Source organism: Vollenhovia emeryi, unplaced genomic scaffold (genome assembly GCF_000949405.1).
Source record: "Vollenhovia emeryi isolate VEMERY1.0 unplaced genomic scaffold, V.emery_V1.0 DF939124.1, whole genome shotgun sequence".
NCBI lineage: Eukaryota > Metazoa > Arthropoda > Insecta > Hymenoptera > Formicidae > Vollenhovia > Vollenhovia emeryi.
In genome coordinates, this window is record NW_011967242.1 from 1,502,031 (window position 1) to 1,521,923 (window position 19,893).

The 19,893-nt window shown below is 43.3% G+C and overlaps 3 protein-coding genes across 3 annotated transcripts; 2 read left to right on the top strand and 1 right to left on the bottom strand.

The window, feature by feature from the left end:
- The first annotated feature begins 1,171 nt into the window (after window positions 1-1,171).
- Window positions 1,172-8,698, top strand: LOC105569374 (uncharacterized protein CG5902-like). The gene is made up of 4 exons (XM_012025798.1): window positions 1,172-2,300; window positions 3,276-3,386; window positions 4,337-4,542; window positions 4,673-8,698. The coding sequence occupies exons 1-4, from the start codon at window positions 1,861-1,863 to the stop codon at window positions 4,837-4,839; spliced, it is 924 nt and encodes a 307-aa protein (XP_011881188.1). The 5' UTR covers window positions 1,172-1,860; the 3' UTR covers window positions 4,840-8,698.
- A 2,529-nt stretch (window positions 8,699-11,227) lies between these two features.
- Window positions 11,228-17,029, top strand: LOC105569376 (AMMECR1-like protein). Its single transcript, XM_012025800.1, has 4 exons — window positions 11,228-11,626; window positions 12,854-12,964; window positions 13,039-13,244; window positions 13,849-17,029. Exons 1-4 carry the CDS (start codon window positions 11,415-11,417, stop codon window positions 14,013-14,015), a joined length of 696 nt encoding a protein of 231 aa, XP_011881190.1. The 5' UTR covers window positions 11,228-11,414; the 3' UTR covers window positions 14,016-17,029.
- A 92-nt stretch (window positions 17,030-17,121) lies between these two features.
- On the bottom strand, window positions 17,122-19,163 carry LOC105569375. Its single transcript, XM_012025799.1, has 4 exons — window positions 18,918-19,163; window positions 18,150-18,321; window positions 17,491-17,619; window positions 17,122-17,422 (listed from the first exon to the last, which is right to left on the bottom strand). The coding sequence occupies exons 1-4, from the start codon at window positions 19,049-19,051 to the stop codon at window positions 17,183-17,185; spliced, it is 675 nt and encodes a 224-aa protein (XP_011881189.1). The 5' UTR covers window positions 19,052-19,163; the 3' UTR covers window positions 17,122-17,182.
- Between the last annotated feature and the right edge of the window lie 730 nt (window positions 19,164-19,893).

Here is a 19,893-nt window from a genome sequence, read left to right on the forward strand (position 1 = left end):
AGACAGATATCTAGCGCGATTCACACATGAGATACATCCAAGAATCAAAGCGCTAGCGAACTTGAAATTATTTCATTGCGATAATGACGAACGATAATTGTTTCTTTAAATAATACCTGTATTCGGATACATCTCGTATTATCGCAGTGAGTCTCTCGTCGCTTCGAGTATAATTTGTTGGCTGTTTCTAGGTTGAAAACGAGAAATAATACACGAAATATTGACTCGAGTGCTTTAACTAGCGTTTATCGGTGATTTATTAATACTATTGGTTTATATATTTTTTACGGAATTTATAAATAAAAGTACACATGCGGTATTAAATTTGTAATTATTTTCGGACAATTGTGTCTCGTTTAACTGTTAACTCAGTTACGTTTATTGTACGGTGTTGACGTTAAAATGTATAATCTTCAAGTTTTTCGTTTATTGACGATAATGTATAATCATTCACAATGAAATTTTTCTTTTATTAACGGAATCATACAAATGCTGGTCGGAATGCAGAACTTTGATCGTCGAATTTCATTGCAATACGTTTAATTGAAGAATTAAATATCAATTAATCTTATCCGTGCTATCATTGGATAAATTTACATGGAATACCGAGTCATTGCCAGCGTAAAGCCAGCGACGGTGCTATTTTTTCTACTGGATTGATTGCTTGCTTGCGCCCCTTAGTAGCACAATTCATTGACTATACGTTGGCTAACATTGGTTAAACATCGGTTATGTTGGAAGTGCATTGGCCAATATTTTCCCAATATAACGCCAATATTGGCCGTGAAATAAATGCAAATATACTACTGATATTGCACCTAGATGATTATTTATTTTAATATTGGATTGATATTGAAATTGTACTGATTGCCCAATAAAATTGTAATATTGAATATAGAATAAAGGCTAATGTAACGCCAATGTTACGTATCAATAATTGCACGGTATTGCATTTACGTTACTTCCCAATATTACGGCAATACTTTGTGCTACCCGGGCTTTATCGACACTTTATATTATAATTCAACTTCAGATTCGACATTTTTATTTGCATTGCAAGAAAGTAACTGCAAAGTAACGACTCGTTACTTTTTGAGTAACTGTAACGCGTTACTTTTCAGAATTAGTAACTTGTAACTGTAACTAGTTACATTTTTAGCGAAAAACCTGTAACTAGATACTTTTATAAAGTAACTTGCCCAACCCTGCACTTGATTTTCTTATTTCGTGTATTTTAATTTAAAAGAAACGAAAGTCAAACGCACGATATCAAATGAAGTCCTTCTAATCAGAGTCCGGCCAATAGGCGGCAACTTGGTCCTGGCGACTCCCGAAAAAGAGAAAGGAAAAGCGAAACAGGGAGAAGGGTGGAGAAATAACGTATGTATATATTCTCCTTTCTCCCATCAGTCACGTCTATCAATCAATCAACGAACATGGTTCAATCATCCAAATATACTTTGTCTTATCGGATATCGATTTATTATTCTTCTCCTTCGGGTGTCGAGCATTGCTAGCTACTGCACATCAGTGTCCTGACTTATCTTCGAGTTCTTTCAGATCACACGTCTTGCAATTTGCCTCGTTTCAACTTCCCTCCGTTCCGTACAAGAAATCGCGCGTGTAACGATGCTACATTAGCGCGAAACAACGCCGTTTTGTATGGCAAGTTAAAAAAATCGCAGACGGACACGTCCGATGGGAAACTCGAAATGGCGCAGAGGTCGCCACCGCCCACTTGGTCTCGGCCGCGCATGACCCACGGGCGACTTGACGCGGTGGCGGCGCGCAACAACGGCGGCGCGGCGGGGATAACCCGCTAATTATCAATGGCGCGATGACGCGGACGGCGTACTACAAATGGCGGGTAATGAAACAGCTGTTCACGCCACCGTCGGCTCGACATCTAGCGGAGCGCGGGCGCGATCCGGCACGCGTCGGCGACGACGTCGACGTTGGGTACGCCGCGGCGAGGAAGCGCGTAGACGTGGTGCTAGAGGAAGGGCTGGGACGGCGGTGCCCGCTGGTGACCTGTCCAAGAGGAACATGGCTGCTGGCTGCTGCGGCGCGAAGAAGCAGAGGCTGGGCGGCGGTGGCGGCGGCGGCGGCGGCGGTGGAGGCGCGGCGCCGAGCTTGTCGCCGTGCCGCGACGGCACCGCCATACGGCACGGCGTTCCTCAACTGAGGAAGCCCGCGGCGATTGCCCAGCCGGAGATGGGCTTCTTCTGCTTCGACGTGCTCTACTGCCAGCTGCACCAGCTGGACCCGCCGAAGGCGCCCAACTTCAGCAACGAAGCGTTGTGAGTAGCCTCCGCGGTGTCCTCTGTTTTTCTCTCTCCGTCCTCCCCCCTCGCACTCGCCCGCCCGCCCGTCCGTCCGTCTCGCTCGCGCGTCGCGTCAGCTGTTGTCCCTTCGCTCGTCCCCGATGACAGGCCGCGTCGCGCGCCCGCGTCGGGCTCGAGACCGATTTTTACCAGGAGATCGAATCTGTCGATGCGGAAACGTGTTATTTGTGTCCCATCGATTCTTAGCTTTCAGTTGAATTCCGAGGGGTCGAACGTCTCCGATCTCCGAGGTTCGACCGGGCGAGACGTCCCGTCAGGATGCTGTTCCGGGGCGCATTACTGGCGCATTGTTTGGTCCTCGCGCGCGTGCGGATTATCTGTCGGCGCGCGGTGCACGCATTATCGCGGCGTGCTTCGATTTCTGTCGTCGTGTATTGCGCTATGCCAACTATGTAGGCCGCAGAGGACCGCTACGTTTGTTGCTACGATGCATATCTGCGGAAACGTTGTCGATGGGAATCGCGAGGCCTTTGTCGCTGGCATCCTCGCGTCGTGCTCGGGGAAAATTTACAACCGGGGATGATAAATCCGGAAATTGTGCGTTCGTCGTCGTCTTTATATTATATTTATTTTTATTATATTTTATGACAAAAATGAACACTTATTTCTTTTGTATATTGATTATACCGCCGCAAAACGGTACTGAAGTCTTACTAAATATAAAAAAAAAATAATTTCAACACTGGCTCATTTTGCTTTTCCCTCTCCCATTTCCCCCGATGGTTCGCCGCCTGCGGCTCAGTCATGAATATTTTCCTCGAGCGTCAACTCCCGAAAAGTGAACAATTTTATTGACCAATATTGAATTTGTCAATGAAATTTTTCACTTTTCACGCTGGAGGAAAAGATTCGTGATCAAACCCCTGATGAAAATAAGAAAGAAACATGTCAGAGAGCGAGTTTTTTTTTAATATAGGTACGTCTTTTCAGCCCTTTATTTGTGACGTGGACAATAGGAAAAGACATGAGATTACGAGGTTGTATTGGTACTTTTAACGCGATGCATTTACATGCTGGGCTACGCGAGTACGCTACAACTAGGTGAGACCAGGTTTCTCACATTAGGAGATAGAATAATTAAATAATAGATAAGTCATAAATACAGGGTGTCCCATTTTAACTTAGTAAAATATTTCAAAAACTAAACCCAGCAAACAAAAATGTTCGGGACAAAAGTTGTACGGTTTCGAGAGGGACATAAGATGGTGTCACTTATGTGACCTTGAATAGTTGCTTGAAGGTCACGCAAAGGTCATCTTCAATTTTTTAGAATGGAACCCCCTAGTGTTTATTATTCTACTAATTAATGTGAACAACTTTTTGTTGCTACGATGCATAAACGTTGTTGATGCGAATTTTTGTGTATGTTACAATACACCAAAATTTTCAATAATTGTCTGAATTCAAATATTATCTCCAGAAGTACACACTTTCAGGGAAAATGACCCAAATAAAGGTTGTAGGGGTCATCTTTTGGTGACCTTGAAATTGACTTTAAACTTGACCTTGAAGGTCATTGATGATCTGACCGTCATAGATAAATCATTGACCATCGAATTTAAAGGTCAATTTTGATTTTTTTAAATGAAAACCCCCTTTTCTAATCCTGGATTGAAAACGAGCGGGAAACTTTACGTTTAGATACGTTGTCATATCAGCGATTAAAGTAACTCCTAAAAAAGGGGTTTTTCTATTTAAAAATCAAGGTCGACCTTCAAGTGACCCTCAAAGTCAAGTTCAAGGCCAATTCCAAAGTCACCAAAAGATAGTATTTCATGACCTCCCACAACTTTTGTTCGTGTCATTTTCCGTGAAAGTGTGTACTTCTGGAGATAATAGGGGAGTTCCCGTTCTTTTCGAACACCCTGTGTATATAAGTGCATAATATATGTCAGATTTAGTGCAAAGCTTGCGTAGATAATTGTGATACGTACAATTAGCATAATGGCCTCGCGCGCGCTCCTGATATATGTTTTCTATGTGTTTTAAAGCGCATTCAAAGACTCACGGTTTAATCCGATAACTCGAGACGAGCTGCCGCGCTTGCACGTAAGCGTGTCAATTTTGCGGCACTTCGAGGACGGAGTTGACTACTTAGATTGGGAAGTGGGTGTGCACGGAATTCGCATAGAATTCCACAATGAGAAGGGTAACAAGCGGACGGCTACTTACCTGCCCAGCGTAGCTATGGAGCAAGGTGCGTATCCGTTGGCGTAGAATAGGACAAGAGTGATGGAATATCTCTCTCTCTCTCTCCCTCCCCCCTCCCCCCCTGTTCCCCCCTGGTGGGCGTCTCTACGAGAAATAATCTGTAATCTGATGTTCAGGATGGGACCAGATACAAACGATAGATTCTCTGCTACATAAGGGTGGCTTCAAAGGCCTAGTCACACCCGATATCCGTCGTAGCCTGAAACTGACTCGCTATCAAAGCGAGGAGGTCACCGTGAGCTATCAGGATTACATGACGCATTGTCACAATCGGAGATGCTAGCAGATCGCCTGGGGTCCCGGTCAGGGACCCCTGGCCCAACGCGCCGCCGAGGCTCGCTACAACAATGCCCATATCACGGTCAATTCGTCTCACTTGCAGAACGATGGCGCACGATACAATTCCTTCGCGTCCGGCCAGCAGTGCTTGCAGATCGTCGCGCAGCCGAGTCGCTCGACGTTCATACATCCGTTACCCTTACCATCGCTCACCCCGGTCATGATACCGATACGTAACAATCCACCCCTCTGGTGGGACAACGCGGGTCCGTCCTATCCGCCCGCGCCGCTTTATCCCCGACCGCCGCATCGCTTCCTGACGCAGGACACCGCGGAGCGCGGGGTACGTAAGCGGAAATGACATTGGAGGCGGTTGTTTCTCGCAATCTTCCACTGTTTAAAGTGGTGCGTGTTTCTGTGTCTCAGCGTACACAGTCTCCCGTTTATGCTACCGCATGCTCCGTCTTGAGAATAATGAAACTTTCGTATACGATGGCATCGTTTAATTGTTGCGCATTGCAATTAATTACAAATAACGTAACTTTTACAAGGCTCGAAACTTGATTAGAGATTGTAGCTACATTGACACGTGTTTAATTTTCCAAATAATTTAAGATTATATTGAAACAATTTCCCCAAATTTTTTAATTCGATTTCGAAGATTGATAAAGAATAGAAACTATATTAATTGCTCAATTATTCGATGGTTGTGTTATTCATTAATTCTACTTTTCTCACAAATGTGTGTGCACTGAATTCTTTTTTCGCTTATAACAATTAACGCTGCCATCGTTTCGTGAAGAAATCTGTATTTGCATCGATAATATAAGAATGACAATGAATACTTTTATAAGACAGTGATTACATCTAAAATTCACTGCCTGCTTTCACACGATATAATGTACAAAAACGATGTCGGAATTATTCCATTTTTTTTAGCATAATGTATATGATACATAACATTCTTACGCATCAAGTGAAAGTTGGAAACAATTCTTCATGTTTTTCATACATTTCTCTCTGTTCACGTCTTTCATTGGTCATAGAACGCGTTTTAGCTACATCATATAGAGTACTAGTTTGCATTACAAGAAAGGAACTTTCCTTAGGTCTTCTGAACTCGCCGCGGCCATGTTGGAAATTATGGAGGCGAGAAATGACATGCTGCGCATTCTTGCGTGCCACTTTTACATCGAAAAGTTTTAGGGTGAAACATTTTTCAGGTCGCTTTAGCGCACTTGTAAAATTGTCCGAAAACTATCCTTCCCCTTTGACAGTTAATAACCAGCCGTAAAAGAAATGTGATGCGAAGCCTTGTCGTATCCAGTCAGCAAAACGTTAGCAGACACCAAAATAGCCATCTGTGTCCACACTTGGCTTTTGTTTTAGCAACAGGATCTGTAAAACATACACTGTCAACAAATTGTCGGCGGAAACCGAGCAAGTCCAGTTATGTGAGCAGATTTTGTTGTATTTCTACTGACATACTGGCAACATGTTGAATATGTCAGTTCCTGTATGCAATCTGCAGTCTTTCTGCCTTCAACATCTGTTCTGACCGACTTTTGGCTATCTGGGTATACGCTAGGCTTAACTAGACTTCGCATTACGTTCATTTTACGGAAAATGATGGTTTTCGACAATTTTATAAATGTGCCAAAGCGATCCAAAGTCTTTTTCCATCCAAATATCTTTTCTTAAGAATGACAGGCAAAAATTTTCTCGCACTTCAATATGGCCGCGGCAAAGATCCAGGAACTTGAAGATACTTTAAGATATTTAGTCGCATCAAAAAGACAGCAAGTTTGACGAGGAAACAAATAAATTATCTGTGGTTAATTGTGATTTAGTTATTAAAGTATAAAAACTAAAGACTAATTGAAACTTGACTCATAACACAGTAGCAAATATAAATAGTAGACATGTAAGTTAGACGTAAAAGTATTAAAAAGAAGTATAAAAGATCTCATTGTTTTTCGATTATCCGACTGATAAGTTATCATGATTTCGTGATAGTTGCACCAATTGCGGTGTCTCACGCATCTATCAATGCATATTTCGCAAGTTTCAATCGTATCTTTTAATATTACGATATAAATTAGTGGCATATTTCCCGGCGTTCCTTCTACTTCCCTTGAATTGCCAGCTATTCTTAAGAAGCGGGCTTTAAACACTGCCAATTTATTCGCCCTGTTATATCCTTTTTTTTTATATTAATGGAAATATTCGTTAGAAATAAAAAATGAAAATTGTTATCGTATCTTATCTTTGTTGTAGCATGCGTTGTTCTCCGTGTTATCCGTGTTAGTGCGCGTTATTATATATTTACGTGAAACATATTGTTTGCATCGATAATTATAATTAGCGAGTTGATAAAATCTTGCCTTCTGTGAATCTCGGCATAATATAAACGTCCAACGAACTGCCACATACTTGTCGATTCACATATGCACTCGTTTGGTCGACGGTACTTCGTTTGCGTAATAATTAGACATTATTAAGCTAGCGCCACGCTATGCGCGATTCGCGATTCGTTTATTCGTGAATAGTGTGGAGGAGAAGTCCGTCGATTCGCCATTCGCAGTGATTCGCTAGTCGAGCGATTTTTGACGAAGATAGTGGTTTTTGACTGATATTGAAACTTGACTAATTGTAGACTTATGATATGACTCCTGTCACGACAGGTAAAAGTTAGACGTTGTCGACGTTAGCACAAACGAAACGACAAATAACAAATTACGATAAACTGCGAATTACGAATACTGTGGTAAAGCTAGCGCCACGCTATGCGATTCGTGATTCGTAAATTCGTGAATAGTGTGGGGGGAAAAAATTCGTCGATTCGCCATTTTGACTAAGATAGTAGTTTTTGACTGATATTGAAACTCGACTAATTGTAGACATATGATCCAAGTCCTGTAATGACGAATAAAAGTTAAAAGTTGTCGAAGTTAACACGAACAAAACGACAATTAAATTACGAATGATAAACCGCGAGTCACGGATAGTGCGGTAAATAATAACGAATATCCATTTCTGCGAATCACGAATAGTGCATAGTGTTGCGCTAGCTTTACGGTTTACACGTACGAATAATGCATTGTCACCGGTGAGAATGAAAATAATTCTGTCTAGCGTTGTGCAATTACGCTCTCGCGGTATACAAGTGAATTGTATTCGTGTTTGCCGAAGGGAGTTTGACGGCAATACAATGAAAACGTGCTCACTTAAAAGTGAGTCGTCGATGTTAACGCAATGCAAATTAAATATACACACATCTAGCCGTATTGAACGTATTTTAAGATCGATAATCGTCATACGAATCTACTGAATAAAATCGTTCTGTATTTTGTGAAACTGCCACAAAAGTCCACTCGGTGTGCGCGCATTTTGTAATTGCGTAGAGTAAGCACTTTGTACACACGTAGACGTTTAGTACTGTGCTCTTTTGCTCTTTCTCTCCCGATGATTAATACGTTGTAACGCGAGATTGCACGACGAAAAATATTAACAATTTCTAAAGCGAGGCGTACTTGTCAGGTTAATATTTATTATCGTACTTGATATCATCTGATATTAGTGTAATATTAATGCGGTATCAAGCGAGTGTATGCTCACATTGATTGCATTTGTAAATTAATAATGCAGCGGACCCACAGGTTATTCTTTACTTATTCGTAAGTCGAATACAGCGAACATAACTCTCTCTCTCTCTCTCTCCGTCTCTCCCTTCCCCCTCTCTTCTTCATTTCGCCTACTTCTCACATTAAGAAACCAATAGAATCATGCAAAAATTACATCAAGGTACTACAGGCAATTCTTATTGCAATGAAAAGATAAAATAAACTTTTATATTGTCATAAGGATTATTGTAATCAATTCTTCTCGCATTATTCCTTTCCGCGTCCAAAAATTCTTTTTTCAACGTATATATAACAGTTTTCACATCGCACGTGGGAAATGTAAAAGAAGCGAACGCGCGATATACGTAGAACCGCATGGTTAAAAAAAATACAGACTTATAATGTAAACTATTTCGCGTTCGTTATATAGAGGGAAGTCCTCTATTATGAGATAGCAGATTTTCAACGTCCAATTTCAATCACAAACCTTGTTTCGCAACGATACACTCAAATTTGAGAGTAAATTCGGACAATCGAGTGTTAACACTCACAACTTGAGTGTTCTTTTTTCCGTAAGGGAGCTCTATCTCGGAAACAATGGGGAATGGGATAAATTTTCGTATGAACATGTTTACTTAAAATGACCGATACTATCACCTCCCGGAATATTGACTTTTCATCCTGGAACACCCTGTACATACGTATATCTCAATCATGTACTATCTAATTATATCTTACGAGATCCGATTCTAAAAATCTGATGATTTTTCAGGTCCTCAGAGATTTGACAGTTTCCTCGAATCTTCAACGTTATCTATTGAGATCTAACAAAATCTATAATTAAATGTAAGAGAATATAATTAGATCCCGACAGATAACAACATTGAGTATTCGATAAAAGTGTCAGATCTCCGAAGATCCTGGCGATTTCGGAATTGAATATAATTAAATATTACATGATTGAGACACGTATAATGAGACATTTCTCCGCGGGAAAGTTAAGTTCGAGGGCTCAGTTATTTTCAAAAACTGACGGTTGGGACGCGGCTTCGACCCCGTCGACGTCGATTCGACGTTGGCGTTCCCGCCGGCAATATATACATACGCTTATGCATATACATGTAATTTTTTTTTATCGCGCAACGGAACGCCTGCGAGATGGCGCCGCGCTCTCGCGCGCGCGAGTGCGACGCGGCCGGCGTCGCGACGCACAGCCGGACCCACTTCAGACCGATCGTAACCGCGCGGCGTCGTGGACGCGCGGCGTCGAGTGCCGCGCGCGGAGCGTCTCGGCGCGTCGCTCGCGTGTAGACGGGGCGCGCGCAAACGGCGGCCGCGTTATCTACGCAGTTACGTGCCGTGACAATTTCCCCGCGCGGGGGAAACCGACGGTGAATCCGCGCGTCGGTCGCCCGCGGTCGCGCGACGGGCGTCGACATATTGCGCGTGCCGCGGCTCCGGGCGACGGAGTCTCTTCCCCTCGAGCACGTTTTTTTCCCCTCCCGGTTGACCCCGCGGTCGCCCCCGGGTGCCGGGAAATCCCGAAGCCGCGGATCGCGCGTCACGCGCCGACGGCGACGTAGCGCTCGTTTGCGCTCGTTCGTCGACGCCGGCCGCGCTCCATGTGCGGCGTAGTTGCGTGGTACCGGGTCGCTTCCACCCCCGTAGACGCGACCGGGGATGCGCGAATGGCATCCACGCTCGAGACCGGCACGTCTGCTCGCAGCTGTCGCGGTAAGTAGTCGCGCGGCGTACGGGAGCGGGAGGGGGAGTTGGGGAAATATTTACGAATCGCGGCGTTCGTTCGTTCGCGCGCGCGACCATGTTCGCTTTCACTCGCGCCGAGGACGCTGGTGCTTGCGTGAACGCGCGTTGGCGCTGGATCGAGCCGCCCCCGGAGGACACCGCTCGGCTCAGCGCGTATCTCGGAGAACGGACAGAAGTTTGAAAACCGAGCTCCGTCGCGAGATACAATTATTAATCGAGTTGCGAGCACGCGGGAAAAGATTACGTAATAATTGTCGCGCGATATTCGCATTCGTTCCATGCATGTCTAATGTAACAGACATTGGGCGAATCTTGGCTTTCAAGCTTTCGCGGCTGCTGCCTTCTTCAGTCGTAATGGCTTCCGGATGGTTGCCGCGCGTCCGTTTGCAGTGCGGCGCCGACGTTTCGCAAGCATTGCAGTTTGCATCATCGTGGCCGGGTGACTCTGATACTGAGCTGCCTTGACATTGGGCGAATGTTTAGCCAATGCACTGTGCTACCTGGTACACGTTGCCGAGAAAATTTTTAAGCGTTTTCACTCATCTATGTGGAATAAGATCGGGCTTCTGTCGCCAATTATTATTTCTAGCTCGTTTGTTACTTACTCGTTATTCCGTTTTCTCATATTTCTACATTTTTCCATTTCCAAACGCGTCGGATTCGCGGACCTTGAAAGCTTTCTTTTCCGGAGAAGAAGAGCACGCTAGAGAGGTTTGTAGGACATTCGATATTGCCGGTTATTCGACGAATGTATCGATAGTTTTTCTCGATATCGACATCTTCAGGGGGCTGCGGACGAGAATTTTGACGCAAGGGCGCCCCACGCGCGCGAACGAACGAACGAACGAACGAACGAAAACGCGTCGGTCACGTTATCAAGCGGAATCGTATTGGCGCGTTTGGCGCGCACGGGCGAGGGCGCGGGCGCGAACGGCGCGGCGGGACGGCGAAAATGGCGGGTGATGAAACAGCTGTTTTAGCGTGCGCCGCGCCACCTGGCGGGGCGCGCGCGCGACACGGCACGCTACGGCAACGAGGAGGACAACGGCGGCAGCAACGAGGCCCGAGGACGAAGACGGCGGCGGCCGCGACGGGCGGACGAGTGCACGAGAGGCGCATACGGGTCGTTCACCGTTTCGTGTCCGCGGTACGGGTCGCAGTGGTCGACGGCGACGGCTGAGACGGTAACATGGCTGCCGGCTGTTGCGGTACGAAGAAGCAGAAGCTCAACAACTCCGCGGGCGTACCGTGCAACGGCACGTCGGTGCTGACGAACGGCACGCGTATACGTAACGCGCCGATCGTGCAGCCCGAGATGGGCTTCTACTGCTTCGACGTCCTCTACTGCCAACTGCACCAACTCGACCCACCAAAGCCGCCCAACTTCAGCAACGAAGCATTGTGAGTTTCCGAGCCCGTCGCACTGATCGCGCGCTAGCGAGCGGAGCGAGCCTTCGGCGTCCCGACCGTATCCCTTCCTCCCTGTCCCCGCGACTGTGCGTCGCGTCTCTCTCTCTCTCTCGCGCGCTCGCGACTCCCGTGCGCGCCTTCGCCCCCCTCCCTCTCCGTCTCCCCCCTCTCTCTCTCGCTCTCTCCTTCTCGCCCTCCTGCAGCGCGACACCTTTTTTTCTTTCTCTCTCTCTCTCCATCGTTGTCCTTTTTCTCCCGCCACCCACGCCAGTGCGTCTCTTTGTTGGAACCACCGCCGCTTTTGTGCCTCCGACCGTCGTTCTCGCGGATCAGGGGGCAGGGAGGAAAAGCGATACGAGGACGCGTCTCCCGAAGGACGCGTCTGGGTATTTTCTGAATCTCCTCCGTCTCGTGTCGCTGACCTTCTGCCGAGGTTATGCGAGATTCCAGCGTTGTTTTGCTCCTGGATAATTTATTGAGTTGGAAATATTTTCGGAACTTATCCCCGTTTTATCCCCGCCCTCCATAGCCGCCCTGGATCCTCAGTAGAGATGGATGTAATTCCTTTGTTTCTTACTTTTTTAATTGTATTTAGATGATCACTAATTCATTTCAATCTCTGCACAAACTGTTTACGCACAGATACATATCATAAATGCCGTTTAACTATTGATTTCAGAAGAGCCTGGTTATTTAACACCCCCTTGTCTGCGTAACTAAAGTTGTCGAGAGCTCGATTCAGTAGCACAGGCTCTTAGGTCCGGTTTCACCACCGTCGCTTAACTTTGAGCTTAGTTTAATTTGTTCAATCTGTTACTCCAGAAAGAAACAAACCTAAATTAAGCTAAGATTAAAGTTAAGCGAGTTTGGTAAAATCAGGCCTTAGACATTGCTTAACTTTGAGCTTAGTTCAATTCGTTCTTTGTCCCTTTTCAACTGTTACTCCAGAAAGAAACGAACCTGAATTAAGCTAATAAAGTTAAGCGAGTTTGGTAAAATCAGGCCTTAGACCTAGTTTCACCAACGTTGCTTAACTTTGAGCTTAGTTCAATTCGTTCTTTGTCCCTTTCCAACTGTTACTCCAGAAAGAAACAAACCTGAATTAAACTAAGATTAAAGTTAAGCGAGTTTGGTAAAATCAGGCTTTGAAAGCGAAACTGACGCCCAGTTTGAGACCCGCTAATATCGATAACGCGTCTCTTTCTCGTGTCTTTCCAGTCCCTTGTTCGTAACTTGGACTACAGGAAAGGACATGCGTCTACGTGGTTGTATTGGTACGTTCAACGCCATGCACTTGCACGCAGGACTTAGGGAATATGCTACTACCAGGTAACGTACGCCCTTTAAAGCGACCTGGCTCAGATATTGGATCGCGCTTTTAAGCGCTCGATTGTGTCTCGCAGTGCTTTCAAGGATTCGCGGTTCAATCCCATAACGCGCGACGAACTTCCACGCTTACACGTGAGCGTTTCTATATTGCGGCATTTTGAAGACGGCGTGGACTACTTAGATTGGGAAATAGGAGTCCATGGGATTCGCATAGAGTTCCATAATGAAAAGGGCAACAAGAGAACTGCTACTTACTTACCTGATGTTGCGACTGAACAAGGTAAATATGCACGCTCGCTGTGGACCATTGGGAAGCCGTTCATTGATCATCGTTCATCCGTTCTTTGTAGCTAAACTCGCTGCACCAGTTCGGAGTTTGTCTTTCTCCTTCTAATTCAGAGAGAAAGAGATAAACTCTCAGCTATAAAGAATAGATCTCACGTTTCTTAAGCTAGCGCCACACTACGCGCGATTCGTGATTCAACTTTGTCGTGAATAACTTTGAGCCTCTATCCAGACAAACTTGCATAAGTGCATAAGCGTATGCATAAAGAAATTGATTGGTTTATTTCTTCATGCATGCACTTATGACTCAGTCAGATTCCTTATGCTTATGTTTATGCGCTATGCAAGTTTGGATAGAACTTTACCTGTTATTATAGGACTTGTATCATAAGTCTGCAATTAGTCAAGTTTCAATATTAGTCAAGAAAACCCACTGTTTTCATTAAAAAGAAAAAACTGGCTAGCGAATCACTGCGAATGGCGAATCGACGAATTTTTCCTCCACACTATTCACGAATATACGAATCGCGAATCGCGCATAGTGTCGCGCTAGCTTCAACTGTGCTTTCCATTAAATCAACATTTCTTTTGTAACGCAGGTTGGGACCAGATACAAACCATAGACTCGCTATTACATAAGGGTGGCTACAAGGGCATAGTTACGCCGGATATTAGACGCAGTGTTAAGCTGACGCGATACCAGAGCGAGAAGATTACCGTAAGCTATCAAGACTACATGACACATTGGCATAACCGGCGATGCTAGCAGCTGGCTTGGGGTCCTATCCAGGGGCCCCTACCTTGCCAAACGCCCGGCACGTTTTGTTACAAAAATATTTCAGATACAGTTAACGCGTCGTATCCACAATATAGTACCACACAATACAACTCTTTCATGGCCAATCAACAGCATACCTTAGTTATGGTTCAGCCGAATCACCCCACATTCATACACGCACTTCCGCTACCGCCAATTCCTCCGGTTGTGGTACCCATGCAAAACTATCCACCGTTCTAATGGAATTACGCGTACCGCATCCTCCAGTACGCTGTATCGTTATTCTTTACGAACTTTTGTAATGCAGAGAAATGAATTAAACGCATGAAAGAATATACTATTAAAGGCGGCTGTTATGTACTATCATCTATTGCTTCAATTGTGGTGCTCATTATATATTTTGATTCAGCAGAAATTTACCGTCTCCATTTTTCTTTCTTTCTTTCTTTCTCTTTTATTATCAACTCTTGCGCGATTTATTCGTGTCGTGAAAAGAAATGCGAAAAAAAATATACAGTCTTGAGTATGGTGGCAATGTTCTTCCAAGCTATTTGTTGTAATATAAATAATATTATCGGCATAGGGACATTTGTATATGGTAGACTCTTGTTCTCGTATTGTACAATTTTATGATTGTTAAATTTGAACGAAAAAAAAACAAAAATAATCTATTTGCGAGCAACAATGCAAGTTCAGTTTGCTGTCGAACATTTGACTAGCCATTGATCGTTGTAATAAGATGTAAATACTGTACGATCATAGCTTTTACCATTAATGCCATCATGCTAGAACGTTAGACACTCGTATTAGTATTTGTGGAGAGCGTGACGCGACGAATTTCCGAATGCATAACATTGTCTGTATAATTAATTGTGGCTATTAGTCCAGTCATTCGATAGTGCACAAATGCATTATGGTCGCCTGTTTACATTGCTCGTGAAAGCAGATTTAAACTATCGGCGAGCAACGAGATTATTTTGATTTTCTTAATAATGTTCAAGGGAAAAAAATTTTATTGGAGCATTCTATAAAATAGTACGAATGCGCTGTAGAACGATAAAATTATTATTATTTTCTTTCTAAGATCTAATATAATCGTTAATTATTCATATTTGCGTAATATCTGACACAATAACACTATAACATCTGAACAGAATTTCTTTGCATCGATGGTATAAATAGAAAACTTTTTTTAACATTAAATTATTATTACACATGGTCTTGTATTGAGCTTATGAACATTAATTTCTCTTTTCACGTGTTTTTGTTCATACGCAGACTGTTCTACAATGAAACACAAAAATGATACGTAGATGCGGTGTAAATTGTTTTTTATGTTGCATATTTATACCATTCCTACAATGAAATTTAAGACGTTTAGATTATAGTCCAAAGTTTTATTACAGCATAGGACTTCTTTCTACTAACAATAATAATTTTACTTAATAACATGGTTACGTTTAACTGTTATTAAACTTCTAATGTCTCGGCGTCAATTTGTCGCAATATCCAATTTCGAAAACTTACGACTTGCTTTACTCTATATCGGTAGATGAACTATAGAATGGGACCTCTACTGTAAATAAGCAATGGACTACACCACAACTAACAAAGGAATATTATAGATATAGAAATATATATAGGTTTTAAGATATTAAACAAAAATGACGATCTCATTGTGATGTTGATTGCTGTGCGAATCATGGTAATAACTCATTCATTATAATGACATCAGATAAAATCTCTTTTCCCGCTTAAAAATAGATAAAGATAATACGGGGGGGAAAAGAGCGAAAGTGCAGTTGCGTGTACCGTACGTGTACGCAACTGAGTTGTGGATTACGTGCATTTGGTGAAGTGGAACAGGAAATGGTGTACCGGGAAAATCTCTGTCGGTGTACCTTGAATGCGCGGTATGTTTAACAACATTGTCACATGTAATAGAAGTTCAGGCATATTTTATATTAAACTGTCTCGCTTCTTAGATTCCACAGCTATATGATAGCTGAGAGTTCATTCACTGCCAACATAATCATTGTTGTAGGTATTATAAAAGTCCTACCGAAAGAATAAACAGATCATCGTTGTTGTACTTTGGTTGAATTGATGCGTCCGCATCTCTGATGTTATCTTTTATATATTCTTATCGCATACACATAGTTCCTGGGATCTCCTTGCTACTCGGGCCCCTATGTATAACGTCCAGTAAACTGCCAGTAATATACTTAACTCTAGAATAGTTGGCAAATCAAAACTACGGTCACCTGTGCCCAATTTGACTTTGGAAACCAAACCATGCGAAAAGATTCCCTCTTTTTTTTCTTTCTTTTCTGAGTAAAGTATCTTAAGAAAATGTAACATAGGCATGCGACATGAGGATGCTACATTTTCGTTTTGTGAATACAAGCTGGGGTAGAAATTCAAGAAGTTCCCAAATTTAATAATACGATGTTCAAGTAGTTCGTTTTAACATAATAGAGAAATAAGCGTAATTTGACTTTGATCGTAGTTCTCGTCTATTAAATATTGGAAGTCTGCGTGAAATTCTTTCAGATTTTCATGATGAAGCATTGTATCTAATCGAGATAATTGAAATATCGAATTTGCTATTTTACTCGAGCCTATAAGTAAATTCATATTACATTTAACAATATGAAACAATACGTACGTTTGACTCGATATTGTAAGTTAAACTTTGTATTAAATAAGCGAGAGAGTCAACGCATTATATATATATATGGAAAAATTCTCTTGAATCAGAAAAATATGTATTATCAAATATTCGAAGCAGCGATCTTTTTAAACAGTTGGAAAGCGTTTATTACTATAACAAATCATATGGTGCCTAGATATTGGATTAATTTTGAGAAAAGGACGTAGATATGTACGAGACGCATAGTTGTCTTAATAAAAAAAAAGAAAACACAAGAATATCAGTGAACGATTATAGACATCTTATAACATTATGTCAATGATGAAATAAAAATACATTTTATATTCTACGAAATATTACGATCCTTTCGTTGTCCTTGCAATAATATTAAATGTCGACCCGATACAAAGAACGAGGTAAGATCCACACCAACAGTGAATATTTCTCTTTTCTATCTCGTATATTTTACTATAATTATGTACAACAATAGTATGCATAAAATTTAAATATTGCTTTGTTTCAACCTTTCCATTTGTTCTTCTTGCATCAGATATTGTAGGTCTATCACACGAAGGTAAGATCTGATTTCTAAATACGTCAGGGAACCAGCCAGTAGCGAGTGAAAGGTGAAGATCAATGCAAGTTTGGGGAACATTGGCCGATAGACTGACAGGATGGTGCTGAATATTTTTCTCACGTCCTTTATGTAGGGCGTATTGTATACCGAACTGCCACTAGTGATCTACGAATATAACGAATGGCGTAACGAACAGATTGAGAGAAGAGAGAAGGTAAAGTTCTGCCGCTTACTGAGAAGTTTGCGAGCGGTGTCAGTATTAGTGGCACAAGCAGCCCGCTGCACGTCTGCATAAGGGCGGATGTAGATTCCATGCACATGGCACAAGGTATGTCCAGGGACATCAGTTTGTTCAGGATGACCTGAAAAATACGCACGGTACTCGTTTTCTCGTTCAGGAGATCCAATTCAGGGCTAGTTTCACAAACGTCGGTTAACCAGAGTCCAGTCGGCCCTCTATGTTCTTCTATCTTGTCATCCAAGGCCTGGTTTCATCAACGTCGCTTAACTTTAAGCTTAGTTTAATTTGTTGTCTCTTTCCAATTGTTTAGAAAAAGACACGAATTAAATTAAGATTGAAGTGACGTTTGGCGAAACCGGGCCTAAGAAAAGACAGAGAATCAATTGATCTTCAGTTGGGTCCGATTTCGCCAAACGTCGCTTAACTTTGATCTTGGTTTAATTCGCGTTTGTCTCTTTCTAAAGTAACAGTCGAAAAGAGACAAAGTTAAGCGACGTTGGTGAAACCGGGTCTTAGGTATCTCTTCTCAACGGTTACTTTAGAAAGAGACAAACATGAATTAAACCAAGATTAAAGTTAAGCGGTGTTTGAACCCGGGCCTTGGCAGTTAACCGGCGTTCGTGAAACTGACCCTCGATCGGCCGCCAGTACCTCTGTGTGGGAAATACCCGTCGCTGTGGCCGACACCAGTGAGACACCCATCATCGTGGGTAACAGCCCGTAATCCCGGAGCTTCAGTCTCGCCCTGAACCGGTGATTAATGTACATAGCAGTGATCGTCGACGCGCCGACCAGGATACCGCGTGTGAATGCCAACGGCCATCTAGATGAAATTTACCGGTTTTATCGAGTGTCATTGCGGCGGGCATTTGTTACACGCATTGTATTATGCGCAGCTCTTGGCGCGACGAGTCTAACGAGACGGAATCATTCGAGGCGTTCGCCGGTGCGTCGTGTAAGCACGGCCTTTAAGCAGACAGTAACGTAAAAGCTGGGTATACATCTACGACACGAACAACACGGGGAGCTTTCTAGCAAGCGACACAAACGTCGTTCTGTCTTTCTTCGCATTCAATGAATAATAAAGACAGAACAACATTTGTGTCGCTTGCTGGAAAGCTCCCACGGTTACGATAAGTTATGGTATTGCCATGTATATGATACTTCAAGTATTACACATATGGATATTGCGAAGAGGAGCGAACAGCAGTGAATGGAGCCAAACGCGGATCGAACGTTCCATTCGCATTTGCTTTGAAGTATACATCTTCCGAATGAGAAAAACGAACACTCCCGTTCGCTATTACGTTCGCCAAGTGTATACACAGCTAAAGATAAAGGGAACAAACGCGAATCTTCGAATGTTCACGTTCGTTGTTCGTTCGTAGATGTATACCCAGCTGAATGGGGGTTATGTACACGTCGCTCCGTGGTTTCCAGTTATTGACGATACGATGCTGCTCTGCTACAGCCTCGTATTTCGTCATATGTGCCCAATCGTTTGGCGCACTCTGTCCATCGTGGATTTTATGTGATTTCTTTATTAAATCCATTTTTTTTATGATCCTTCAAAATCTGTCGAGACCTCGCGATGCCGATGCCAAACAACACGCACACATGTACACCGAGTGCACTGACATGCAGCAGTGTGGTCAACTGTGCGGTGTGCCCTCTGGGCAGTGGTGCCAGCACTGGCAGCAGAAGCAGGCGTCAGAATTGTAAAGCCCGTATCAGACTACGGATTGAGATTGGGATTCCGTGCGTTCTTTTAGGCATCGGATACAGCAGTTTTTGCAGTAATTCATTCTTTTAGCCCGACTGCGCAGTCGACTGCACCGCAGATTTCCATCAGCCGGCAAATCCGATGCGCAGCGGTTGCCAAATCCGATGCCTAAAAGAACGCACCCATTAGGTTGAAATTTGACCAATCAGAGTAAAGCCCGTATCAGACTATGAATTGGGATTGGGATTAGATTGAAATTTGACCAATCAGAGTAAAAGTTACTGAACTTGAGATTAGTAAACTTTACTGTGATTGGTTAAATTTCAATCTAATCCCAATCCCAATCCGTAGTCTGATACGGGCTTTACCATAGATGAAAGGACTCGATCCCGATCCTCCTCGAACCTTCTTCACTTGCTGTTATTCTCACTCATCTCACTCACTCCTATTACTGTCTCGTTCGTTCGTATAACCATGATGTAAGAAGAAAGGTGTGCTACCGCGCACGACCAATCACAACCACTTCCAAAACGACGCCATAATTGGGAAATATCAACCAATAGCGTACTCGCCTTCGCAGCCGTCATCTTCCTCATTATCTTCATCTTCCTCCTGAGATAGTATAGCATAATTATCTACATCTCGCGCATTGATGCTACTGCCCAGATAGCA